The sequence below is a fragment of the Artibeus jamaicensis genome, unplaced genomic scaffold, assembly GCF_021234435.1.
Source record: "Artibeus jamaicensis isolate MK-2021 breed Jamaican fruit bat unplaced genomic scaffold, CSHL_Jam_final scaffold_1689, whole genome shotgun sequence".
In the NCBI taxonomy this organism is placed as follows: domain Eukaryota; kingdom Metazoa; phylum Chordata; class Mammalia; order Chiroptera; family Phyllostomidae; genus Artibeus; species Artibeus jamaicensis.
This window is the reverse complement of record NW_026522029.1, coordinates 8,251,725-8,279,160: the sequence shown is the minus strand read 5'-3', so window position 1 is coordinate 8,279,160 and position 27,436 is coordinate 8,251,725. Positions and strand designations below refer to the sequence as shown.

Here is a 27,436-nt window from a genome sequence, read left to right as displayed (position 1 = left end):
ACCCAACGGAGCCACACCGGCCAGGGCCAGACTGATATTCTTAAGCTCTTGCTTTCGCAGTCCTGGGAGAGCCTTGCCAATCCACGTCCCACCAATCACTCTGGAAGTAAAAATGAAGTCATTTGAGAGGCATTTATTGAGCCCCCACTAGTTGCCAGGTGCTATTCTAGGTGCTTACAGGTGAATATATCAGTAAATGAAATAGACAAAGCACCCTGTCTTCATGGAATTTACAGTCTGGAGGGGGTAAGACAGACAACAAAAAATAACTGACCAGAAATAATAAATATATAAAAATGTATATCAGGTGTTAGACTGTAAAAAGTTCATGGCAAAAAGGGAAAGCAACTCGGGGTCAGAGGACCTAGGTGAGACAAGGAAAGGGGTTGCCATCTTTTTATTCTTTAAGCAATAAATTTCTTCAAATGAAACCTTACACATTATGAGATTATAAGCGATAAAGTGGATAAAGGGTGTATGTATTATCAAAGGTAATTTAGAAGAGCTGTGAGGCTGTACTAATGAACAAGACACTTTAGGAACAAGGGCTAAAGATGGCGGTTACAACTGTTCATCAGCCTGAGCATCCACTGGCTTTGAGGTAGGACTTCGTAGAAAGTCCAGGGTTCCTTGGCACACAGCTTGAAAACCACTGTTCTAAGGGAAGCGGCCTATTTCTACAGTCTCCTGAGAGGTTCCCGAAGCTTCCCAGCTCAAGAAAGGGGACTTGGTCATTGGAAGGCGTTTCGGGGGCAGCAGGGCTCTGGCATTGGATGGGCAGTGCTCCCAGACAGCCCTGGGCTCAAGGGGGCCAGTGTCCAGGTCAGGCTCTGAAAAAACTGTGGAGTTTGGAGTCGGGAGAAGGAGTCCCTTCTCTCCCCCTGCAAACACTCATAGCCATTTCATTTCTTCTCTCCTACACAGAGCCATACACAACCCCAGCTTTAGGCCCTCTTAACACAGGTGCACAGCATGTGTTTGCTCAGCCAAGACGCTCCATTGATCTTTGAACCGCTCATTTTTACACAATTCCTAAAATAAAAACCCTGTTTATCTATACAGATCTTGCCAAAGGAGTGTAGATTTCAGCAAGAACAGGGATGTTTAGATCTTGGGGGAAGTCTTTATCTGTAAGTCTAAATTCCTGTTCGTCTACTTCAATTTCTTATTCCTCTTCCCCGCTCCGTCAATGGCAGCCTTTGTTAGTCTAAGTCTCCGGCTCCCTCTCCCAGCCCAGCTGTTGCACAAGGCTTTGAATGGCAAGCTGGTTCTGTATTTTGATGGACTCTCTGTAAACTGGTTTTTATCCAGAGAGCTGTTATGAAAGTGTTAGGCTGGGAGTCTGAGTTCTTGGAGTTTGTTCTCCTCCTGCCGCCAATTTCCCAATCCCTCCCTTTGGCTGGGGAACGAGGAAGCACATGGTGAGCTTGCTGACCGCCTCACCAGCAAGGGGTACAAAGAGAGTCACATTTCTCCGGGACTTGACTCATCCAGAATGCAGCATCAGTGGGAAGCTGGGAAAATGCAGAGAAGGTCTGATGACAGCTTATGGTGGCATGTGCATGAAGGAAGTGACAGAAGACCCTGTGACCATTTAGTCACCCACTTAGAACTAAGTCCTGGGGGCCAGCTAGGTGCCAGGGCTTGAGCTTGGCGGTAAGGTTAGAGCTGGTACCCGCCTTCCCACTTAGCTGCAAAGGAGAAACATGGTCATAGGAACATCTAAGTGTAGTAACGTCACAGTGTAGGAGGTGCTGGGGTAGGAGCGCTGAGCGTCAGGTGCCGTGGAGGCAGAGAAGGGAAGTGGTCATTCCACGGGGAGGGACGAAAGGCTTCCCTGGCTTTGGTCCCGAGAGATGAGCTGAGTCCTGAAAGAGGGCAGGATGTTCTGGAAGAAGTGTGAGCCGAGGCCAAAAGGCTCAGGGAACTCTAAGTAACTAGTGTGGCTGCGGCTCACTCGGAGGGAGGGCACATCCAGGGCTGAGAGGTGGGCAGGGAACAGATTACGGTGCAGTCCTCTGTGCCATTGCTCAAAAATTGAGATTTCATACTTTCAGCAGTGGGTGGGAGCCATTAAGGGTTTTTAAATTAATTAATTTATTTATTTTTAGAGAGAGGGGAAGGGAAGGAGAATGAGTAGGAGAGAAACATCAATGTGTGATTGCCTCTCATGTGTCCCCTACTGGGGACTTGGCCTGCAACCCAGGAATGTGCCCTGACTGGGAATTGAACCAGCGACCCTTTGCTTCACAAGCACATGCTCAGTCCTCTGAGCTATACCAGCCAGGGCTGCCATTAAGGAATTTTAAGCTGGGGAGTGACATGACCTGGCTTGTGCTTTGGAAGGACCACTCTGATTGCCGTTTGGAGAATGGATGAGGGACAGACTGGCTGGCTGGAGGCAGAGGTCCTGGCTGGGAGGTTTTGCAACAAGCATGAGTGCTGGCGCCCAGGACCTTGGCTAAAAGCAGAGCCACTGGGTGTGGGGATGTTAAGGACAAAGCCTTGACTGAAAGCATCTTCTCATTGATAGCTAAAATTTGATTATTAGGATTAACTCCTTTGTGTTACATTTAATATCAGGGATCCATTTCCTAAGAGAACAGCATGGGACTTAAAAGTGTGGACCCCAGAACGGCATTACTATGGTTTGAATCCCTGCTCCGTCACGTGCTAGCTGTGTCACCTTGGGCAACTTATTTGTCTGGGCCTCAGTTTACTCATCTATCAAATGGGCTGACAATAATCATCTCTACCTCACAGTGTTATTGTGTGGATGAAATAATACAGATAAAAGACTAGCACAGTGCCCAGCATTTACTAATTCATTTACATGAAGACCTGTCCCAGAAGTCCCCTGCCAATACAAAAACACTGTTGGCACAGATAATAATAATACATCACTCATACAGTGCTTTACAGTTCACATGGTGTTACCCCATTTACCACTCACAGCATAGTACAAGAGTGACTTCCCCACTTACCAATGAGTAACGAGCAGCTCAGACAGGTTCAGGACTCCGCCCAGTCTGGGCTGGAGTCTGAGCTGGGCCATGTGTTCATCAGGTACTCACATCCTCACGGTAAATGTTTTCTTTTGGTAAAATGGATCAGAATGAGGACGCTGTACTCCTGAAGGTGGGGGGCAGGCGCGGTAAGGAGGAGGAAGGTGCGGAAAGAGTCCCCAAGATTAACTTAAATTCTGAGAGTTTCGGCCAAGGCCAGTCCTACAGAAATCACTTTTCATTTTCTCGAACATCTAGGCCAAGCTTTTAAACTTGACTAGCACCGACTTAAATACCATGAGGAAACCCAAGCCAGGCAGGTGAGGTCTGCCTCAGGGTTTGGGTTAATCATTTATTAATGCTGTCTTGGCAGCTGCTGCTGTGTAAACAGCTGGACCATTTCCGCTGAAACCTGGAGCTAGCATGTGGGGTTGAGCAAATATTTGACCAGCAGAGGAAGGCCCCTGAGTGGAAGGCACTTTCTAACAGGCAACTTGCAATTTGCTAGACCTGATATGCAAGGTCCTGGAAATTGGTGTGTTCTCAGCATCTCCCCCCAACTTTCTCCTGACCAAGTCGGTCAAAGGCAGGAGTCCCTGACTTCTCTTGCTGAGTTAGGCCTTCTGCTGTTAACCAAGTCAATGAGCTGAGGAGACCCCAGCTGTTTCTCAGCCAGTAGTTCCCTCTTGCCCAAGCTCATAAGACAGGGGCAGAAGAGGCGCAGGGATGCGTGGCCCCTGTGCAGGCCAACATGGTGGTAACTGGGAGATGTTCTGATCTAGGAACCCATTTGGTGCCTTGGGAAGAAGAAGAGGTCAGTTGGGAAATAAGCCTTTAACTGGAAGGGGGAGAAAGAGACTTTTAATCCTTACTAAAAATCCCATGACAGTTACCAAATACAAGTAAACCCCACAAACCCAGGCAAGTAAGAGTTACTAGCACTTAGTGAGTTCCTACTTACAATGTTCAGGGTACACTGGCTCCACCCAAGGAGGTACTGTTACTCCTGCTCACCATCTGAGAGCTCTCAGGCCCAGAGAGGTCAAGCAACTTGCCTAAAGTGGCAGAGCTACTAAATGATTAAGTGGGATCCAGACCCAGGTCTGACTTAACTCCTCCTTCCACTCCGCCATATGCTGGTCAGGCAATAGAGTGAGGCAGTCTCCTGTCATCAAACACTGACCTGCAGGTGACACTGCAGTCACCTTGGGAGTAGTGGTGACAGCAGTAGTACTAGTATTGTACTGGCATTCTCTAAAGCAGGGATTCTTATTCTGGGGACAGGAAATTCCTTGGAAATTTAATGCATGAGTGATAATATATTTTTCTGGATAGAGAAAACAGGCCTTTTTTTTTTTTTTTTTCAAATTCTCTAAGGGGTGCATAATTTTAAAAAAGTGAAATCCATTGCTTTAAAGAGGGATTCATGGAACTTATTCTTGCTCTCCAGGTGTTTATAGGGTTAAAGCAGAACTAACCCAGACATGAGGAGCATGCGGAGAGCAGAATAAATAAAACAGTTTTTCATCAGGTGCAGAGAGTGCTGGATGCTTGGCGGGGGGCCGAGGGGAGCGGAAGGAAAATATTAAGAGAAAAGTCAGGGGAGAAATTAGAATAGGAGCATGAAGACACTGTCCTAAGCTCTCCTGTTTCACTTCGATCCCTCAGGAGTAGAAACCACACACAGTCGGGATTCCGAGGCGCCTGGAAGGTGGCAGGTTCAGGGAGCTTGGGTTGGTGGTGATTAGTGTGGGATGCAACCCGCCTCCAGGCTGGTCCTCCAGCCAGTGCACTTCTCCACAGTGCGGCCCAGTGGTTTCTCGGCAGCAGCAGGGAGGGGTGCACAGGGCTAACTGAGCCTGGTTTTAGGGACTGTAGATTCTGCCACTGAGGCCAAGGGAAGGGTCAGTGTGCAGGCTTTTCCGCTCTTGCCAATACCTGCATGTGCCATACCCCAGGGTCTGGGGGTCCCCTGCGTCGTGACCGAGTGGTCAGGAACTCTGCTTTCCTATGTAACTTTGAATGTTTGTCCTTGCCTTTGCGATTTAGAGAAAGGATCCTCTTCCTGCAAAACACGCCCGGCCTGCACAGACAAAGACTACTTCTACACACACACAGCCTGTGATGCCAACGGAGAGGTGGGTGGCACGGCCTCGGGCCCCTCGGCTCGCACCCTGGGCTTTGCCACACTTGGAGTTTCGTTGGCCCCTGAATCTGGCACCAGAGAAAACCCCAGAGACCTACAGGGTGACTCGGGGGCCCATGGCGGCAAAACCAGATGGCCTCACTCATTGTCAGGCCAGACACTGTTTTGCCGCATTTTCCGCCCCCCCAGTTTCATAGGCTCTGTTTCAAAAAGCCGTTTCATCTTCTTTCAATTTCTTCCCTTTGCTTAGTTCCCCTGGACAACGGCCGCCTGCCCGTGCACACCTGTCTCCTAATGGGACTCATCATACTTGCCCCTCCTCCTGGCTCACTCTCTGTGGGTTCCCTCTCCCCACCAGGACCTCCGCCTCAGAAAGGCCTTCATTTGTAGTCTGTGTGTGCTGAGGATGAACCGCTGTGCCGGGCGCAGAGCTCCAGAGGGGAATCAGAAACTCTAAGGCAGGCCCCAGTCCTCGGGGATCATGGAGGCAGGAGAGAGATGGGCCTGAGCAAGGCAACAAGATGTGAGGGGTGCTGGGGACGCCGGCAGAGGAGTGACCAGGACACCCCAGGCAGGGAAGGCCTCTCTGAGGGGGTCCTTTGTTCAACAGTCAGCCACTGTGCTAGGCACCAGGTACTCAGCAGGTAACCACACCAAGGGAACGCCTGCTCTCAGGGAGCTGAATTCCCGTTGGGGAGAAAGTGCAGAGAGACACCTGCGGGATAACAAAGGGGTGTGCGGTATGTCAGGTGGTAATAAGTGGTAGGAGGAGGAATAAAACAGGATCAGGAGAGAGAGAATGACAGAGGGTGGAGAAGCTATTTTAGAGAGGGCAGGGATGACCTCTCCGGGAGGTGACACATGAACAGGGACCTGAATTGGGTGAGGGGGCAGCCGTAGCTGTCTAGGCGGAGGGCACAGCCGCGGTGGAGGAGGCAGGCTTGTGCTGTGAGTGCCAGGGCCAGCAGCCAGTGAGCAGGGACCCGGCCCAAGGGCCGCTCTGTAGGGTCCACCTCGGGTCAGACGCTCTGATGAACTGTCTGCATCTCTGAAGCACGGCTTCTCCAGAAGAGAGAATTAGGAGTCAGAAAATCTGCATTCAGCACCCAGCACAGACTTGGCTATTAGCATGCATCAGCATTTGCTGGCTGGCTGGCTGAATTCTTCTGCTAACTGAGCGGAGGATAAAGGCTAGTCCTTAACAGTGATTATTTTTCACAGTCATCTCTCATCCCCCACCCCCCAGCCCCACCCTCATGGTTGCAGCATCATCTCCTTCCTCAGCAGACAAGTGAGAAAGGCTACATAGCTTAGCAGCTGCACCTCAGACTCAGGCAGGTCGTGTCTGGTGTTCTGTGTGACCTTGCAAAATGGTCATTTTCTTGGCCTCAGTTGACTCACTGATCACATGAGGACAGTCTTCTTCTCCTCTCCAGGCACATCATGTGGCTGAAGGTGGATGTCTTTCCTCCCCTTCTGCTCCACTCCCTCCCCTCCCACTTGAGCCCAGGGCTCCTCTCCTGCCCACTGACCTGATGGCTGTTCTTCTTCCCCAACCCCGCCCCACCCAGCATTATAGAGCTGTGACTGCCGTGTAAAGCTGTGTAAGTTTAAGGCGTGCAGCATGTTGATCTGATACACTTACATTACTGCAAAACAATGACCAGTGTGGTGTTGGCTAACACCTCTATCACATCACGTAATTAGTTAGCCTTTCCTCTTTGCGGCGAGAACACTTAAGATCAACACTCTCGGCAACTCTCCAGTCTACAAACAGTGTTACAAACTGTAATCACCGTGCTGCACCTTACGTCCCCAGAACTGCGTGGTCTTGTAACTGCAAGTGTGTGCCCTTTGACCAGCACGGCCCTTCCTACCCCGATACCCCAGGACATGGTGCCCACACCCCATGTGGGTCGTTATCACTGAGTATGAGCCTGTTGCCCTCGCTTGATGGTGAGCTCCCAGAGGGCAAGGGCCATGCCTCTCCCATCCACTTGGCCTCTCCCCTTCCTGGCCACCAGGTCTGGCACAGAGACGTATTAGCGTTCTATAAATGTCCACTGAGTTAACGAAAAAGCAAAGAAAACACCCAGAAGACAAACAGGGATACCTTAGCCACCCCCTCTTTCCCCAGGGCTTATGTAGGCCACCCCCGCTCCACGCCTTTGGTGCTCTGGGGTTTTACCAGCCACCATCACTGTGGCCTTGGCAGTAATAAGATTCCAAATGGGAATCAGAGCTTCCTCCGGAGACAGTGGGTGCCCCACCCCCGTCACACGAGTCCTCATTAGGTATGTCCCTCTGCATCCAGTCGACATGCACGCAACACGCATGTATTGAGCACCACCACATGCCAGAACTGGGCCAGGTGCTTGAGACACATCAGTGACTAAAACGAAGATTCCCACACTGGTGGCGCTTTCAAGACAGCCCAGAGTCTCCCCGCCCCCAAGGTAACCTTTCCTGAAGGTGTGCTAAGGTGCGCAGGGGCTGAGCCACTGGTCTTGATCTGTTTCTGCAGACACAGCTCATGTACAAATGGGCCAATCCGAAAATCTGTGGCGAGGACCTTGAGGGGGCGGTGACGCTGCCCGCCTCCGGCGTGAAGACCCGCTGCCCGCCGTGCAACCCTGGCTTCTTCAAAACCAACCTCAGCACCTGCGAGCCCTGCCCTTATGGGTCGTACTCCAACGGCTCCGGTAACCCCTTCACCTCCTGCGACCTGTACCTCATCCATCCCACATCACCCACAAGAGTGGGCCTCGCGGGTGCGCAGGGTGGTCAACTGCCCTCCCGAGGGAAGCGGAGAGGGCCAGGCGGCCCGAGGCCTGAGCTGGGGAGAAGAGCAGTTGGGGTGGGCTGTGTCTGTGAGTCACCATCATACAGGAGCACTGCCTGCTCTCCTCACCCCGCCTGCAAGGGGACTCGGGCCTGCAGGTGCCCTTCCTCACCGCAGGGGCCTCCAGCGTGCGGCAGGGATGCTAACCAGAAGGTCTGGGGAGCTGGGACGGACAGCTTGATGCACACGGGCCTATTGGCCATGCTGCAGAGAGCAGTTAGGGGGAATCTGTGTGCCTGTTCATATGAATGCATTTACCGCTCATAGGTGACCAATAACTTGAACTATGTGGATCAGGCTAGAAGATACATTTAAGTTTTGAAAGAAAAAAGTAGGTGGGCAAGGAGGAAAGCTGGAACATGGGAAGGAGGGGTCAGTGCTTGCAGGCCGAGCTTGTTCAATGCACTGCCAGGGTGCTTCTGGTTAACTGGATGGAACTACACAGTGGTGCTCAGCACCACCTTGTCTGGCTGCCCGTGACTGTTGCCACTCATCTGGGTAACAGCGGCTCCAGTCAGGGGGCCACAGCCACCTTGCTGAAGGCCTGGATCTTGTGGTCCCCCCAGATTGTAGCCTCTGCCCAGCTGGGACGGAGCCTGTTGTGGGATTCGAGTACAAATGGTGGAATACACTGCCCACGAACATGGAAACGACCGTTCTCAGTGGGATCAACTTTGAGTACAAGGGCATGACGGGTAAGGGCCTCCCCCTGACCTCTCACCCCAGCTCCCTGCATGCCCACGGACTAGTGGTGTCTGCAGAAGGGAGCTGAGCAGGCCACACATTCCCTGGAAAGTTCCACTCCACGTGGGCAAATGTTCTGCCAAATCTGTGTCAGAGACAGAAACTGAGCCAGAACAGTGAGCACATGTCCCAGAGGCCTTGCGCTGAGAGCTTCAGGGCTTTTGACTACAGTGGGGGCGGGGTGGGTGCAATGGGGCCTCTGTGCGGCAGTGGCTCTGGGTGCCTCAGAGGATGTTGTTATCTCCCCAGAGCGTCCTATGGGTGCATGTTTGCCCTGGGCCCGGCACCCCTGGGGTGCTTACTCTGTGCTGTCCTTCCCCAGGCTGGGAGGTGGCCGGTGATCACATTTACACAGCCGTCGGAGCCTCAGACAATGACTTCATGATTCTGACTCTGGTTGTGCCAGGATTTAGGTGAGGAGTACAAAGCCAGAGGAAAGCTCGCGCCACACTGGCCATGCCCACGTCCCACGCACCCTGGAACATGGTGCGAGAGGGTTCTGGCCTGCGGGGGAGTGGGTTCAACAAGGGGGCCTGAACCTGCCCCTGCTGCCTGCCCACCCCTTTCCCGTCCCTCTCCCGTCCCCTCTGGCTTCTTCCCTTAATTGGCCACTTGCCACTTAAACTTTCCCTGCTCACAGCACCAGATAAGATTTTTTAAAATTATTGTTGAATAGGGTCTGAAGTGCCTGTAGACAGTTCATCTTTATTTGGGGCCAGAAGACTGAGAGGGGTCATTCTTACTGTCACATTTGTCCCCTTATTCCGAGAAGATCTACACAATAGCAGTGTGTTCACCACTTAAGAAAATACTGCAGATGGTTGGTTACAGACAGTGTGGGACGGTGCAACGAGCCCTGGACCGGGAAACCAGGCACTTGAACTTCACCACCTACTGGCTTTGTGACCTGAGGAGGGTCCCCGGGCCCCTGTAGGCTTCAGGTGCCTGGTCAGTGAAGTGAGGGGGACCAGCCGTCTTGGACTCTGGGCTAGCTCGGGTTGGGACAGTGCTCCCAGTCCGTTTGTTAGCATAGCTGTGCAGAGGGGAGCTGGGACCCGGAGGTCCTCAGAATTCAAGAAATGGCCAACGCCAGAAAACAGCCACAAACAGATTTCAAAAACCAGAGTGAACTCTTCTGCCCACGTGCACTTAAAACACGAGGGGGGACCACTGCGCGGGCAGCCCGATTGCCAGTCTGGCTCCTCCGTTCCCTCCTTCAGCTCCCTCCTTTCCACCCCTGGGACGGTGCTCAGGCCATGCTAGTGGCTTGGAAGGTATTGATTTCCCTTCCTTTCCTTTATATCACTCAAGGCTGAGAGACACATCCCATGTTTGATATGTTAAGAACATTTTTTAGGCTTTTGGAGGTGATGTTCCCAAAAGTACTTTCCAATTTGCAAATCTCATCACCATAGTAAAGGCTTCCATACCTCACCCACTCACCCCCCACCCCTACCCTCCTCCACCCCCTTAGCTTTGTGCCTGGCTCTCTCTTCCCCAAAGGAAGGACCAGCCTGAGACCTTTGCCGAAGAGGCTACACGTTGAAATATCTGCTCAGTCAACCCAGGCAAAGCTCCCACTGTCCCATGGAATGAACTGCTAAGGGGATGTAGACAATTTACATCTTATGAGAGTGGTGCTTCTCAAACTTTAATGTCCATCTGCATCACCCAGGGATCGTGTTAATGTGCAGATTCTGATTCAGGGGGCTTGGGGGGGGGGCTGGGGTTCTGAATGTCTAATAAGCTCTAGGTGATGGTGATGCTGCTGGTTTGGGGACCACACTCTGCTTGGGGGGCTATATTTTACACAGCACTTCCACATCTGTTGTGGCCTTGGACCTCACCACAATGACGAGAAGTGAATGAGGAAGATATTATTATGTCCATCTCACAGATGAGAACACTACAGTTTGGCTATGTCAAGGTCACACAGCTACAGTGGCAGAACTGGACCTCGTCCGTGCTCTTTCCGACATGCTCAGAATGTCACCCTGTGCCCCAGCGCACCCTCTGCTGGCCTCTGGGCTCTCCGGAAAGCACCGGCTGGCCTCTGGCACTGACTTTTAGTTTCCCACCCACAGGCCTCCACAGTCAGTGACGGCAGACACGGAGAATAAAGAGGTGGCCAGGATCACATTCGTCTTCGAGACGGTCTGCTCTGTGGACTGCCAGCTCTACTTCATGGTGGTGTGTCTTCCCTCCTTTGTCTGCTCTGGGGGTCCCAGGGCAGGCTGTTGGGAGGGCTGGCCCCCTCGGCCCCCTTGGAACACCAACATAGTGGGCACCCCTGCTCATGGGACTTCACAGAGGAAGGGCCCAGACTTCACCAGGGACCTCCCAACCGAGCATGGGTCTGGGCACTGTGATGGCCCCAGGGCGGGAACTGTGAGAGCACCCTCTTTCCCTCTGGCCACCCAGCCATCATGCCTCCTTCACTCATCTGCCTTGGGTGCAGGGTGCCAATTCTAGGGCCAACACTCCCGTGGAAGCGTGGAAAGGTTCCAAGGGCAAGCAGTCCTTTACCTACATCATCGAGAAGAACGCCACCATGACCTTCACCTGGGCCTTCCAGAGAACCACTTTCCATGAGATAGTAAGTCCCTCCCCTCCCTCAGATCTCTGGCTCCCAGGAGAGGCCTCCGCACCCAGCAGGATCCCCAGCAGTAGTTCAGGTGGGAGTGTGCAGTTCAGAACCCAAGGGTTAGAAGGTTCCGGAGTCCCGCAGAGAATGCCCTGAGAAGCATCTGGCCTTGTCCCAATGACTCCCAGGGAAGCTCCCTAAATTATCTGTCTCTCCTCGGCAGCCCCCTGAGGACATGTGTGGGGCCTCCCAGGTACGCCCTGTGCATTTCTGTTACTGTTTTTAATGATAATAACTCTGGTTTTATTGTCTTAACTCAGAGTAATGCAGGTTAATTGCAAACAACTCAGAAGGTAGAAGGAAGCAAAAGAGATGAAATAAATCACACATAATCCTCCTACCCAGACATACCCCAGTTAACATCTGAGTAGCCCCTACCCAGGAGATTCTCTGCAAATACTTTTCTCCTTTCGTGGGGAGAAGACCTGCTTTTCCCATATAACAGTATCTATTGCTTATTTCCCCCATGGCACTTAATATTTTCATACATCATTTTAAATGGTTTGCATTTGCTCTAAAATGACACAAACTGTACATAAAGAGGTACTGTTTGGTGAGTAAAAAGAATAGGGTGCGTATCGGTTTTTCTTGAGTAGTATAGGATAAAAAAATTAAGCAGCAATGTACTTCTTCCAGAGAACTCGGCTGCAGCTGGCATCTCAGGCCTCTGCCCTCTCTCCTCCTATTTCCTGTTTCCAGGGCAGAAAGTACACCAACGATGTCGCCAAGATCTATTCTATCAACGTCACCAATGTCATGGATGGGGTGGCTTCCTACTGCCGGCCCTGCGCCCTGGAGGCTTCCGATGTGGGCTCCTTCTGCACCTCCTGTCCTGCCGGCAACTACATCGACCGGGGCTCAGGGACCTGCCGCCCCTGCCCCGAGAACACAGTCCTGAAAGCCCACCAGCCCTACGGCATCCAGGCCTGCAGGCCCTGTGGCCTGGGGACCAGGAGCAACAAGGTGACAGCAGCGGGCCACACATTCTAGCCTTGGCCTCTGATGAACCATCTCTAAGGGTGCTGGAGCTAGACTGGGGTCTTGAGGGGCTGATCCCCAAGCATGGCCCATAGCATGCTCCTGGGGTAAAGTCCTAGGGGACAGCCATCCAGGCTGTGACCAGGATGGCGTGTTCTTACCTATAGTAGCAGTTGGTTTTCAGGGTCTGGGCCTCAGTCAAGGGCAGGTCTCATCTTCCAGGGATGGGTGAGGGACATCTGTGACCACCTGGGCCAGAGGGTTGTTTGGCATCTGTGCAGAGTCCTGAAGGGAATAGCTCAAATTCAGACCTGTTTCACTGCAGCCTATGATCACGGGCATTGCCCCCTCTCCTCCGAGAAGGTAACCCACCTTTGCTGGGATGTGCAGTTACTTGGCATTGTTGTCCACCCCAGTGGTTTCTTGTTAAGTGGAAAAACTGCTATTGACCATATACTGTATGAATCTAAGAGGGCACTACTACTAAAAGCTCTCTAGCAGTCATTAATGCTTCTAAGTGAATTTGTATTTTACCAATCACGACCACATGGACGTATCTGAAAGGCATTATTTATAGCCTGCAAATGCTGCTCAGTTCAGCTGTTCAGTACTTGCAACAATTCTACAGACCTCTGGCAACCTTTTGGGGACACCCTGGACTTTTGCCACAAACTTCTCCTGGGGCTCCCTCTGCTGCTCTGGGAGGGAATGACAGCTGCCTAAGGAGGCTGCTGAATGAGGACCCCAAAATGAAGCAAGGAAGGGTTTATGGGGAATGAAGCCCCCCTCTGAGGTCAGTTTTCTACAGAGACCCTGGGGAAGAGGAAGCAGGGGTCTGGGTGTTGGGAATGAGAGGAGGGTCGGGCTCGTAGCTGCTCTCCTGCCACCATGGACGTGCTTCTTCCAGGTAGCACCTTGTCTTCTGCTTGAAAGTAAGAAGGGCTGTCTTGGGCCTTGAGAGAGTTCTATAATCTCAGCCTGGGGACAAGGCTATAGAGTCCGACCTAGCTGCTTACTGAAAAGTAACACGTTTGGGTTTGTACGTCGTATCTGTGCTAACAATTGAATGGAAGATGCACTGAAGCGCCACCAGCCACTGCTTCACTTCTTTTAACTCCCACCTGCAACCCTCACTTTCACTTCTTTGGCTCCCCTGGGGCTGGGCCAGGCTGGGCCTCCGCGGCCGCCCCCTCAGAGGCCCTGCCCCAGCAGCTGGCCTGATGGCCCCTTTCCCTTCAGGTCCACTCTCTGTGCTACAATGACTGCACCTTCTCCATTGGCACTCGGAGCAGGACTTTTGACTACGACTTCTCGGCTCTGGCCAACACCGTCTCTCTGGCCGGAGGGCCAAGCTTCACTTCCAAAGGGCTGAAATACTTCCATCACTTCACCTTCAGTCTCTGTGGAAACCAGGTAAGGTATGCGAGTGCTGATGGTGTGGGAACTGAAAGATGTTACCTGTGGGTCAGTGGCCGGAGATGAACACAGAAGAAACGCTAGCTAGGACTTCAGGCAGCAGGGGATTGAGGAGGTGGAAGGTTTTTAAATGGTGATTATTCTCTTTGAGTACTCTTTCCTTTAAAATTAAACCTATTGTATTTTTTAAATTTAGGAAATAAAAGTGTTTGAAGTAAGGTGTCCATTTACTCCTCCCTGACCTTCATTCCCTCAAAAATGAGTGTATTAGAAACTATGAAGGAGGAAGGGGTTTTTTTTTCCCCTTAAGAAAGTAGTTTCCACCTGGCTGGTGTGGCTCAGTGGATTGAGTAGGGGCCTGCAAAGCAAAGGGTCCGCAGTTTGATTCCTAATCAGGGCACATTCCTGGGTTGCAGGCCACGCGTGTCCCATGTAGAGGGCATGCGAGAGGCAGCCACACATTGATGTTTCTCTCCCTCCCTTTCTTTCTCCCTCCCTTCCCCTCTCTAAAAAGTAAATAAATAAAATATTTTTTTAAAAAGAGAGCACTTTTCAGTAATCATGGCAATGGTCATTTGTTTTCTAGAAGGTAGATAAAATAAATTATTCTTACTTCGCCTATGTGTATACCTTTGCTGACAGTAGAAAAGAAAGTAACATGAAAGCCTTTACTTATGTGCTAAGGAAAGAATGTTACCACCAGTCATTTCATGCTGCTGCAAATATTTTGTGTCCAAAACTCAGGGTAATCACACCACTGTAGCACTTCATTAAATTACAAACAAGCCAGGATTTGCCCTTGGAAAGTTAGTTTCCGATGTTATAAAACAAAGAGCATCTTGAGCACTTAGTTTGTGATTCTGTGTGGAGATGCGTGGCCTTGACACCACATGGCTTCCGCCCATATTCTGCAGCACACCAGAAAAAGCTGAATTGTGTTTATAAGGGAACATGTCAGGAAATGAAGTATCTGTGAAAGATTAGAGAGGGATGCCTCTATTTTGTTTTTTTAAAATCTATTTGAAGAAATGAAAGGCTCAGAAGTGACAGTGAAAACTTGGGAATTGAGACTAATTAAAACCCCACGTAGTAAAAGTTCCACTGGGAGAGATGATGATGGGGAACTTAGAGTTTGTGACTTTTTGCTTTTTGCTCCTTTCTTCTTTTCAGAAATGCTTACTGTTACTGCCACACTACAGATCTCAGTTCAAAGACAGTATCACTACATTTTATTATAATTAAAGGTTTCTTTCTGTTCTCATGTTCTTTATTCTTGCAATCTAAAATAATAAACTATCAAATTTAGCAACTTAGCTCAATTTGTAATATAATGTATAATATTGCAAACCCTACATTCTGCATGCTTAATCCACTTACACTTAAAATAGTGAACAAATGATTTTATATTTGCAAACAAGTTCTATATTGGTATTTCATAAATTTAATATATTTGAGGGAATAATATCTCAGTATTTCCTCTATTTCAAGATCTCGAAGAAAGAGTCTCAACTCCTACCATCTTCCAGATTTCCTACACAATGAGGGTTGCTAAAAACTGAAGGAGAAGCCAACTGTCTTCTCTTGATGATATTTTAAAAAACAGAATAAGTTCCGATTAGTCCTAAGATGTCCTGTTATGGGGTCTGTCTGTTTTAACCCCAGAAGTTTCTGTCTGGAAAGTGCTTCTGAGACAAGCAAGGTGGAGTCAGTGCACGAAGGGACACACAGAGAAGGAATGTGAACTGGGTCAGACAATCACAGATTTCATGAGGTCACTTCCGTACGTCAGTATCTGTCTAGAAAACTGACTACAATATGCAAGGCACTTAACTGATAGACTACATCTCCAAGTTGGCTGTTATCATTACAACCCTGCTCACAAAGGGTCCCCATGTGACTTCAACAGAACAAAACGACTTTGGTCCCCCGGGGCCAGAAGTCCAGGAACTAGGACACCTAGGCCTTATTTTTAGTGGTTTTTTTTTAAATTTTTATTTATTTTTAGACAGGGAAAGGATGGGAGAAAGAGAGGGAGAGAAACAGCAGTGTGTGCTTGTCTCTCGCGTGCCCCCTACCAGGGACCTAGCCTACAACCCAGGCATGTGCCCTGACTGGGAATCAAACCAACATTTGTTCACAGGCTGGCGCTCAATCCACTGAGCCACACCAGCCAGGGCTTTTTTTTTTTTAAGCTACTTATAATTAGATCTGGGATGAATTATTCCATGGCAACATACCATTAGTAGGCTAACATTTTTAAAAATTAAAAAAAAAACCTGTTCCCTGTTCCCTTTTGGGAGTTTTGTGACCATTCACCCCTTCCTATTTCCCCCCCCCGCCCACCACATCCCCCTGCCCAGGGTAAGAAAATGTCTGTGTGCACCAACAACGTCACCGACCTCCGGATCCCTGAGGATGAGTCCGATTTCTCCAAATCCGTCACGGCCTACGTGTGCCAAGTGCTCATCATCCCCCCAGAGGTGACAGGCTACAAGGCTGGAGTGTCCTTGCAGCCTGTCAGCCTCGCCGACCAACTTATCGGTGAGTGTGTGTGCATGGAAGCCAGAGCGAGGCTACCAGGCTCTAAGGTAAAGGGTCCCAGAGGAGGGGCCCAACTGCCTGGCCTGTTTTCTGTTCCAGCCTGGGGTGCCCAGTGCCAGGGGGCCTCCGGCACGCCTGCGGCTCACCCTTTTATGAGCCGCCAGGGGATGTGAGGAGATGAAGGGAGGCTGGATGTTGATGGGCATTGAGAGAACTGAAGTAGTTGCCAGCTACCGCTACTAGTGAGAACTAATTAGGGGTTCTGATTTGGCAGGGGTGACAACAGACATGACCCTGGATGGAATCACCTCCCCAGCTGAACTGTTCCACCCAGAGTCCTTGGGAATACCGGACGTGATCTTCTTTTACAGGTGAAAATGTGAGGCCAAGCTAACGCAAGTGAAACTTGGGGCTCCTCCACAATTTCTGTTACATCCCCCCCTTTTTAGCTACTTAATACTTATGAAGCTGGAACATGTCCAAGGTCTTGCAGGACTGCCCTGCAATGATAGCTGAAGGCTGGGAGGTCCCTGATCCCAGCTTCTGGGGTATTCCTGGGGCAGGTCTGTGGGGGAGGCAGGAGAACTACTGCATGATCTACAGACCTCCCTTTCCAGCTAAGGACACTGGTGTTCTGCACACGCTAACCTTTCCTAGACTGTGCCTCTCCCCTTGACCAGATCTTCATCCCTGCTCTCTCCAAGTGTACACCAAGGCCTCCTTGTGGACTCCTTGTGCATCAGGCTACAGCCCAAGTCCTGACTTCCCCAGCAAGGGACCTGTTCCATGTCGACCTCATTTAGTGACTCTCCGATGGCCCAAATGACTGACTCATTCCCCCCGGGGCTGGCTCTCACTGCAGGTCCAGCGAGGTGACTCAGTCCTGCAGTTCTGGGAGGTCGACCACCATCCGGGTCCGATGCAGTCCACTGAAGCCTGCCCCTGGCAGTCTGTCACTGCCCAGGTAAAGGGACAACAAAGTTGCCCTTCCTCAGACTCTCTGGTATCCCAATAAGCCAAAGGTTAGCAAAAGAGCAAAAGAGAAAACAGTCCTGAGTTTCCTTAATGGGCTCTTGGGGACATGGCCATGCTCCAGACCCTCAATCTTCAGGTCAAGAATGGGGCCGAAGGAAGAGTCGAAGCTGCCTTCATGTTCCCAGACCAGTGTGGGTGGCTGCAGAGCAAAGTGGCTGACTGAGAGCCAGAGGGGATGCGCCTCCTCCACGGCCATTTCCGGTCTTCTGCAGGCCTCTTTGTTCTTATTTATAACGTGGGAATACTAGGAAGTTCCCTCAGGGCATTCTTGTGAGAGTGAAAGAGACAGTGAGACTTGAGGACTTCTCATGAGATTTGGCTTGCACTTGCTATAACTAGGATTAAAAAAGGTTTAGGGGGGCCCTGGCTGGTGTGGCTCAGTGGATTGAGCACGGGCCTGTGAACCAGAAGATGGAGGTTCGATGCCCAGTCAGGGCACATGCCTGGGTTGCAGGCCAGTTCCCAGCAGGGGATGCACGAGAGGCAGCCATACATTGATGTTTCTCTCCTTCCCTGCTTCCCTTCCCCTCTAAAGATAAATAAATTTAAAAAAAAAAAAGGTTTAGGGAATCCTAGAAGTCTCTCCACAACTGAGAGATCCAATTCTGAGTTTAGCAGCTACATTGAGAACTCCCAAACTAATTGGATTACAGCACCCCCCAACCCCCACCCTTTTTTTCACATAACACCAGTTAACATCACCAGGGGCACTGAGGCCTTGAGGAAGACAGTCTGGGAAATGCTTCTCCTAAACAGGAGACCAGGAAGGTGGGCCGTGCAGCAGGACATTGAACCCAATAGTGGTCCCGTTGAGACCACTGTTCTTGCCATCGTCAACATCACAGAAAAGTGAACGGCAGAGAATCCTGACCGAGCGTCCACTCTTCAACCCCGCCACCAGGAAGCTGCGTCAACGTGGCTTCTACAACACGCCCCACGTCCCTGGGGAGAACGGGCTGGGGCAGCGTGCTGGAGCTCATGCACCCTCTATTAGCTCTCAGCTGACGTCAGCAGAAACAAGCATAGGGTGTGGCCCAGGGGAGGCTGGGAATGCGTCCTGTCATCAGGGAAATTAGAGAGCAAAACCGAATTAAGGACTAGTGGGAAGGATTCCTGGGGAGCTCACAGTCTGTCAAGCAGAGGACGGATGAGGCGAGCTATGGGGTGACAGGACCGTGAGCAGACCTCTCCCACTGTCCAGTGAGGGGGCTGAAGTCTCCTCTCCTCTTTGTTGTCCAGCACGTGCTCCGGCGGGACCTGTGACGGCTGCAACTTCCACTTCCTGTGGGAGAGTGCGGCCGCCTGCCCGCTCTGCTCGGCCGCCGACTACCACGCCATCACCAGCAGCTGTGTGGCTGGGGTCCAGGTAGGTTTCTCTGCCTGGAGCTGTCCCAGGAGAGAAGGGAGTGTGATGTGTGAGTTCCTTGGTTTTCTCCCCAACAGAAGACCACCTATGTGTGGCGAGAACCAAAGCTGTGCATGAGCGGCACTTCCCTACCCGAACCGAGAGTCACCATCTGCAAAACGATAGATTTCTGGCTGAAAGTGGGCATCTCCGCGGGCACCTGCACTGCCATCCTGCTCACCGTCTTGACCTGCTACTTTTGGAAGAAGAATCAAAAGTACATGATGACAGGGTGTTGGAGTTTGGGGGTGGACAGGGTTGGGTCACTGGGCAGGGAGACCAACCGAAAGGGAGAATTCATGGTGCTTTCTCCTGGAGTTGGCCACAGACCCCGTGACTCCAGCCAGGGACCTGTTGGGACACTCACAATGTATGCCTTGGTTGTCCCAACTCCTGAACAGGACGGTACCGTGTGGCAGCCTAGACTACTGTTAGATTCTCAGAAGAAAAGCAAAGAGTATCCTTCATTTGTTGTTATTAATAATGAAAATGACTTTATGATTCCAGTATTTCTTCTAAGTTTTGAAGTCAAGGAAACAGCCAGCTTTAAGGAAAAAAGATCACTGACCTGGGAGCCAGGATTGCTTAGCTGTGTGCCCAGCCCAACGCCACTTCGCTAGGCTTGGGTTTCCTCACCCATGGCCTGGGACTACCTGTTCATGGCCCACCTTCTCATCCTCCCTCCCTCCCTCCCCCTACTCTACATTTTGGTGTCTTGTCTTGCCACCGTTTCACAGACTAGAGTACAAGTACTCCAAGCTGGTGATGAACGCATCCCTGAAGGACTACGACCTGCCAGCCGCCGACAGTTGTGCCATCATGGAAGGCGAGGACGTGGAAGATGACCTCATCTTCACCAGCAAGAAGTCCCTCTTTGGGAAGATCAAGTCATTTACCTCCAAGGTAGGGAGTTTGGCCGGTGCACCGAGGTCAGCCTGGAGGGCTGGAGAAGACAGCAGCCCTATAGACACTAAATGGCCCGCATTGCTCCGGGACGCTGCTCTGCTCCCGAACTGCCATACTACTCTACCGCCCCACCCTGAAAAATCCTGGCTTCTGCCTTCTGTATTTTCACACCAATGCTCTTTTCCCTGGGGCCCAAGGCTGCTCTTGACCAGGCTCCTTCTCTCCCAACATGCACTCCAGTTGATGAACTGTTTGGGCCTTTTAACTTCCAGAAGGAGTGTTGAACCATCCACGTTGTAAGAATCCTTTCCCCCCTTTTTTTCTTTTGGAGGGAGGGCAAGAGGTGATGTCTAGGATCAACTACTGATAAAAGCGAGGCTCTCCTTTGGCCAGTGGAGGGTGCCATCCCCCAGATATTTGGCCCTGGTCCCTTGGGGGCTGAGTCACAGCTAAGTCGCAGCTGTTCTGTGATTCTGAGCTGGGAGCATTGGCTCCGCGTGGGTGGGTGAGTCTGAAGCTCATAAATGCAAGACAGACAGCCCTGTCGCTGGGTGTGGGGCCAGCAGAGAGCATCCAAGCAACTCCTCAACGGCCACAGCCCTCCCTGTACAGCCCCACTTGGCCAGCACCCACACCTCTCCGATGCCCTGAACCAACACATCCAAACAGGTGTGGGCAGGGAGGGCGGTAAGCCAGAGGGGAAGACAGGAGTGGGTAATGATGAAAGGAAGGAGTGTGGGTGTCCAGATTGCCGAATCTCATTCCCTTTGTGCTGACAGACAAGGGTGGCTGCCTTGGTCTCTTAGACCTTGATTTTTTTTTTTTTCCCACTGGTGGGACAACAGTTTATCCTGGGACCCTTGAGTCTTTCTGGAGCTTCAGCCAAGATGCAAAGCCGAGGGTTGTAAAGATTTTCCTTTTCCTCTCTGGCTGACTGCAGGGAGCAAGAAGAATAGAGGGTACCTTATTTCTAAAGTTTCCACAAAGCCGCTGAAAGCAAGAATTCCGTGAGGGTTCCTTCTGTCACCTATTTTTCCATCTCTCTCCTTTGTTCCCCACACTTGTCCCTGTGCAGCAGCCAGCTCCTGTCACCATCTCTCTTTCAGAGGACTCCTGATGGATTTGACTCGGTGCCACTGAAGACATCCTCAGGGGGCCCTGATGTGGACCTGTGAGGGGCACGGCCCCGCCTCCCCGGCCTCCTCATTTGGCACAGCACCTTGCCAGCCTGCGGTAATTTGGGTGCCAGCTTCCTGCGACACCCGCTGCTGGGAATCTCTTCATTGTGGCCTTATCCGAAGAAGTTTGAATTTTAGATCTTTTGTTTTTTTTTATAGAGTACCCACACCCTCCTCTCTGCTTGCCTCAAACCTGCCAAATATACCCACACTTTGTTTGTATATCACTCCCTTGCCTGCTTTTTCCCGAAATGGTCCAGCTGCCGGAGCCATAGCTTCCTCTGCTCATGATTCTTATAGCCCCGGAATGAACAGATCTCTCTCTGCTTAAGTATAGAAATGACTCCCCTGCCCTCTTATTTAAGGGCAGAAGCGGCTGGGAGATTCCCTGATCTCGTGCCCTCAGCCCGTGATCTCTTTAGGAGAGAGGCCGGGTGACGAGGGTGCTGGCGTCCATGATGGACCATCTCCATGGTCATGGTCACCTGGACTCGTCTCTCCTGAGTTCACAGCTCAGACGGAGTGTAGTGGACTGCCTGAGGGCTGGGCAAAGGCGGCCTGGGTGAGGAGAGGCTTGACAAGCACAAAGAGAGGCAGTAAGGAAGGCTTTGTTTTCTTCTTTAAACTAGGTACTTAATTCTCTTTTCTGAAGTAAGAGAGAAATATTGTCACTGGAGCCAAAGGAAAAAGCTCACTGAGAAAATGCCCAAAGTCCTGGTGGATCTGCACTCCCCACTTTATTTATTTATTTTATTTTTTAAAAGATTTTATTTACTTATCTTTAGAGGGGAATGGAAGGAGAGTGGGAGAAAGATATCTGTGTGGTTGCCTCTCATGCATCCCCTGCTGGGAATTGGCTTTAGACCCAGGCATGTGCCCTGACTGGGAATCAAACCGCAATCCTTTGATTTGCAGGTTTGCGCTCGATCCACTGAGCTACACCAGCCAGGGCTGCACTCGCCACTTTAAAACAAAAATCTCTCACCATCTCCCTGTGACACTAAAGAAAACTAGGCACGCCCCAAACCCAGATGTTCTACTTCCTTTCACCCATAAAGATGACAAACCCTGCCCGTGGGGACAATTCCCCATCCTTGGGTGCCCCAAGGCACATCATGCAACAGGGGTGTCATAGTTTGAGAGGACACGAGGAGGCCACAGTCTTCACAGGGCCACACTGGGGGATCCAGCCCCCAGGGGAATGGACCTGAGGTGGCGAGGTCTGCTTACAAGCTCATTCTCCTACTTAGCTGCAGAATGAACAACTTCGAGGCTGGCCACAAGGGAACTGGCTCCTAGGCCCAACCCCCAGCAAAAAAAACGAATCGGTCTTCAAGGAGGGGAAAACGAGGGGAGTTGAACAAGGGGAGTTGAACAAGGTGTTCACCAAACCGGGACTGGTCACACTTTTGGGTCCTTCCCTCTTTCCTGCTCTCATTTTCTTTGTGTGCCAGAAAGCTAAAAGTACTTCTGACCCCACTTCCTGGCAGCATCCCTTTTGAAAGATGAGTACAGCAAGTATCCTGTGTCCCTTTCGCTACTTCTAAACCAACTATAATCGATGAACTTTAACTAGAATGGCGAAACCAGAGCGAGAGTTCAGATTTCCTTTTTGTGTCTACGACTGACAACTCTCCCTCCCTCACTATCAGGCTAGAATGACCGCCTCTTGCTCAAGGGCCCAGGTGCCCATGGTTTGTGCCTGTCTTCTTCTTCAGTGGCCATTGGTGACCAGATGGTAGGTACAGAACGAAGATGGCAATTCTAAGTGGTTTGCCTGCCACAAACTGGTTTGCTGGTCTTACTAGCCATTGCTGTCCCCAAAATGGTCTCATAACAGGGTCAGTGAGAACTGAAACCCTGCCGTGACGTCTGGCCAGCAACAGCACCACTGACGGTGAGCAGTCCCCTTGATTCAAAAAAAATCTAGAAGCGCTTCTTTGGGTTTCTGAACCCTCCCTTCTCTTGTGGGAGTCAGGCTCTCAGAAATGGTGGCCACGTGGGGATTTCTCCAGAAGGATGCAGACAGTGGCCCCTGAGCTCCAGCCCCGGGTTTTCTGCAGCCTCTGCAACACCCTGGGCATCTACATGCCCCATGAATTACTTGCTTTTGTGACCAAGGCCACAGTACATCCTTAGACTATTCTAGAAGCAGTAGGAAAAGTACGCACCCTGTTGACTTCTTTATTCTGACATCTTGAAACTGAGTACCCCCGGAGCAGCCCCAAACTCCACTGATTTAGTCACAATACTTTAAATGTCTTTTTACTATCCCTTTGCGTACCGACTTCTGTGGATCTCCCCTGCAGCATGCTGGGAGCGCCTGAGTTACGCTACTAGGGTTGCCTGTTGCTCTCCTGGCAACCTAGACACATGTTAGATATTTTTCAATAGCTCTTTTAAGCTGTAATTCAAATACCAGGTAATCCCCTCAATTACGATACGCAATCCAATAGATTTTAGTACGCTCACAGAACTGTGTATCCGTCACCACAGTCGATTTTAGAACAGACACATTAGATGGTACGGCACCATCTTACAGGGTGACGTCTGTGAGCAGGGGTGGTATTTACCTTCCTCTTAGGCAGGGAGGTAGGAAAGTGTAAGGCCTATGTCCTCACACTAAGGCTACATTGGTTTGCACAAGCTATTGGGGGAGAGAGTGTGGGCTCAGGGGAGAGAGTATTTAAATCATATTTAGTTACCTAAAGTCTTAGAACTCGAAAGTGACTCTCAGCACGTAGGTGTCACCTGGATTTGGCTGGGAGTACAAATGAAAACTGTGGCATATTCAAGGACCAGGGGATTTCTTATGCCAACAAAACCTTTTTTTTTTTTCTGACTCTACAGTAAAGATAAGACTGACTATATTTATACAACAGAGACTTTGTAATGAATTTTTTCAGCTTTGTGAAACCAAATTTTTGCCTCATCGAGACTGGTTGGATTTCCCTTTTTTACTCTGTATTCCAAGAGTTTGTAGTTTGTTAGGGGTTGGGTATTGCATGTCACTTTTTTTCTGTGAAATAAAACCATACCTTTCAAGTTGTTTTCCTTGAATGTGGGTTGGATGGCTGGAGGGGTGAGAAACGGTCCAGGATTCCGGAGTAACCGAGGGAAGAACAGACTCTGGAGGAACATGGCCCTGGGCCAGCAGCCTCTTCTCACCTGTTAAGAAATCACCAACCACCAAAGCCTCAGTTTTCTCAACACAAAACGCAACTAACGACTCCTCCACTCCTCGCCTCCCAAGATGAAATGAGGTTCAAATGAGAGAACACACAAAATACTTCCCACGTGACTTCCCTTCCCTTCCCTTCCAGTTGCACTTTCTCGCAGGCGGCACTGAGGACAGCCACATAACGGTGTCCACAAATACAAGTAAAAGGAGCTCGTTTGGGCTCGAGGTGGGTTATTTTAGACTACACGTGGCCAAAATCCTAGAGGGTGGCAGGAGCCATTTCTCAGGGAAGCTGGGATTTCCTGTGTCTGTTTTCCTTCGTTCTTAATCCCCTCAAAAAAATGCCCTAGGCTGGTTGGCTGACTCACGTCTGTTCTGGCTGGGTGGCACCTGGGCTCTGCTGGTGGTTGAATGGTTTTTTTTTTAAAAATATTTTATGTATTTATTTTTAGAGAGAGGGGAAGGGAAGGTAAAAGAGTGGAAGAGAAACATCAATGTGTGGTTGCCTCTCATGCATCCCCTACTGGGGAGCTGGCCTGCAACCCAGGCATGTGCCCTGACTGGGAATCAAACCAGTGACCCTTTGCTTCACAGACCCGTGCTCAATCCACTGAGCTACACCAGCCAGGGCTCAATGTTTTAAATATCACCCCTGCTCATTGGGTGACGTCTATGAGCAGGGGTGATATTTACCTTCCTCTTAGGCAGGAAGATAGAAAAGGATGCTGTTAATGTGGCAGCGCTTTGTGTCAAGCCTGAAAAAATTCAGTGCTTTTTAAAAAAATGTTTTTCATTTATTTATTTATACGCCTGTTTGTTATTTCATTGACTATGCCTCTATTTTTTAAAAGATTTTATTTATCTATTTTTAGAGAGGGGAAAGAAGGAAGAAGAGAGGGATAGAAACATCAATGTGTGGTTGCCTCTTGCACACCCCCTGTTGGGGACCTGGCCTGCAACCCAGGCATGTGCCCTGACTGGGAATTGAACCAGCAACCCTTCAGTTTGCAGGCTGGCACTCAATTCACTGAGTCACACCAGCCCGGGCCTGAACTGAGTGCTTTCATAGCACTGTCCACTTAGTTCTCAGAACAGCCCTAGAGGCAGGGACTATGCCCATTATAACAGATGAGGAAACTGTACCTCCAACAGATTTAGTCACGTGGCATATGAGGTCCCGAACAGCCCACCCTTACACTCTAACCTCACTGAACTTCTGACTGTCCCTCAGTCGTAAGCTGTTTCACACCTCTCACCTGTCACATGCCTCTGCTCCTCCTCTTCCACCTGAAAGACCCCTGCCCCACCCTCAAAGTCGCCCCACTGTGAAACCTTTTCCAGCTCACCCCCTGGGAATACAATAGGGAACAAACAATTACACAAGCATAGTGCAGTTAGTGTATATGAATTCAGCCATATAGTGTGCAGTTTCAATGCATCAAGCAAGAAGCAGACATGACCCAGCTTGAAACTGGGGGGGAGGAACATGTGAATGATTTCAAGGGCTTCCCAATCCCTGATGAAGAAGTAAAACGCACTGTCAGGTGACCAGGCGGGAAGATATTAATGACTTGGTCTAAAACATAAAGAAGATATTTTACTGATAGAGAACAACTGAGCAACAATGGCTATTGCACAGATACAGAAGTTGATGGAAGCTTGCATATACAAAACCTTACAGGTAACTGAGCTAGCTATTCAAGGTGAGTCTGGAATATAAATAATTTCATTCTAGCACTGAAGTTCACAATCCCACAAAAAGTGCCATTCCCTGAACAAGACAGTGTGGTAGGATAATTGACTTCTCATTCCAATTGTAACAGAGAAAGACGCGGGATTAAAGTCTTCCACTTCCTGGCAGCTCTCCCTGACCCGAGTTATTTTTAAATGGTTCTACCTGGGATCCCCACAGACAGCAACATCGACCCCTTTTGTTATTGTTCCTCTCTGATATCAGGGAGCGAGAGCCAAGAACTGGAGGTTGGGCTGTCAGTCCCTCCTAAAGCAGTAGATACACGTCACTGTACGGTGGGAACCTAGAATCAGTCTGGGGGGAGGGGTAAAGAGAGCATCAGAGAAGACTTCTGGAAGAAGGAATTGGCCAGTTTGGAGGAAGAGGGGAGAGGGAGTTCCAGGCAGAAGTGGCTTGTGCAAAGGCTCAGGCAAGGGAGGGGTGCCACCAGTAGCTCAGAGGGGAAGGCCAAGAGATAAAGAGGGAACATGTTCAGGGGCAGACCATGAAGGGCTTTGCCAGTTCTGTGTGAACATTCTGAGGACAACAGGTCATCACTGAAGGCTTCCAGCAGGGAGTGAGAGGTCAAGGCTTGCTCGTCAAACACTGAGAAATCCTATTCCAGATCTGGAGCAGAAAGAGCAAAGAGGTACTACAGGGAGGCCAGAGAGAGCCCTCCCTCCCTAGACAGCTCTGAAATGGGAACACTGGTAATGGCATCTAGTCTCCACCCTCTCACTTGCTCCTTCCCTGCAGGGGCTCACTCCCCCCAGCTGTCCCCAGTTACCCAGAGCCTCCAAGGCTATTGCTCACCTAGGATTCGGTTCCCTGAACTTGCACTCAGCCTACTCCCTGCAATTCACTCACCCAGTGGGGATGTAATAAGCATCTCCCATGGGTCAGACACTGTGCTAGGCCCTGTGGAGATAAAGATACAAATATCCAGCCTAGCTGGGTAACTCAATTGGTTAGAGCACTGTTCCAATATGCCAGGTTAGCAGGTTCAATCTCCAGTCATGGCACATAAAGAATCAACCAATACATAAAAGGATCGACCAGTGAATGTATAAATAAGTGGAACAACAAATCGATGTTTGTCTCTCTCCCTCTTCCTCTCTAAAATCAATAAAAGTTTTTTAAAAGATACAAATAGGAGCACTTCCGCCAAGATGGAGGCATAGGTGGATGTGCCGTGCCTTCTCCCACAACCAAGATTAGAGAAAACTAAATATTAGCAACAGAAAACACAGCCAGAACACGGAAAATTGAACTCTTCGGAAGTCCGTTAACAACAAATTCTTCAGCCTGACTGGTAAGGGGCGAAACCAGCGGCTGGCGGAGCAGGGTTGCACAGGAGGACTTGGCCAGACACACTCAGGCCCGCGGAATCCAGGCGCAGGGTCAGACCTAGTGAGCGACCCAGCGAGCAACCAGGCGAGCGACCGCGGGGGAGACAGCCGGGCTGGGGCTGCGTGTTGACTGAGGTCGCGCATTTGTGCGAGGGTGGACAGGCGAGGGAGTGGGCGGTTGGACCGGGCCGGCAGGTCCCCACGACGAGCGGCAGTGGAGGGCGCCGCCATTTCCCTGCTCTGACCCCACCTCCACATACAGCGTCATAACCCAGCGACTCTGAGTGGCCCCGGCCCAGGTGAACCACCTAAGGCACTGCTCCTCCGCACCCAG

At 50.6% G+C, this 27,436-nt stretch overlaps 1 protein-coding gene across 4 annotated transcripts in view; it reads left to right on the top strand.

The window, feature by feature from the left end:
- Positions 1-23,839, top strand: part of ELAPOR1 (endosome-lysosome associated apoptosis and autophagy regulator 1) — a 53,330-nt gene extending 29,491 nt beyond the window's left edge. For 2 of the 4 annotated variants that reach the window (XM_037152399.2, XM_053655885.1), the window contains 15 exons: positions 5,055-5,143; positions 7,676-7,853; positions 8,560-8,688; positions 9,060-9,150; positions 10,822-10,927; positions 11,196-11,333; positions 12,081-12,344; positions 13,599-13,772; positions 16,136-16,316; positions 16,591-16,687; positions 17,179-17,280; positions 18,591-18,717; positions 18,795-18,973; positions 19,494-19,659; positions 20,769-23,839. In XM_037152399.2, coding sequence (XP_037008294.2) covers positions 5,055-5,143; positions 7,676-7,853; positions 8,560-8,688; positions 9,060-9,150; positions 10,822-10,927; positions 11,196-11,333; positions 12,081-12,344; positions 13,599-13,772; positions 16,136-16,316; positions 16,591-16,687; positions 17,179-17,280; positions 18,591-18,717; positions 18,795-18,973; positions 19,494-19,659; positions 20,769-20,837 — 2,090 coding nt within the window. In that variant the 3' untranslated portion in view covers positions 20,838-23,839. Of the gene's footprint in view, positions 1-5,054; positions 5,144-7,675; positions 7,854-8,559; positions 8,689-9,059; positions 9,151-10,821; positions 10,928-11,195; positions 11,334-12,080; positions 12,345-13,598; positions 13,773-16,135; positions 16,317-16,590; positions 16,688-17,178; positions 17,281-18,043; positions 18,118-18,590; positions 18,718-18,794; positions 18,974-19,493; positions 19,660-20,737 lie in introns of those variants that run through there. The other 2 variants (XM_037152400.2, XM_053655886.1) reach the window with 2 other exon arrangements.
- Positions 23,840-27,436: the final 3,597 nt, after the last annotated feature.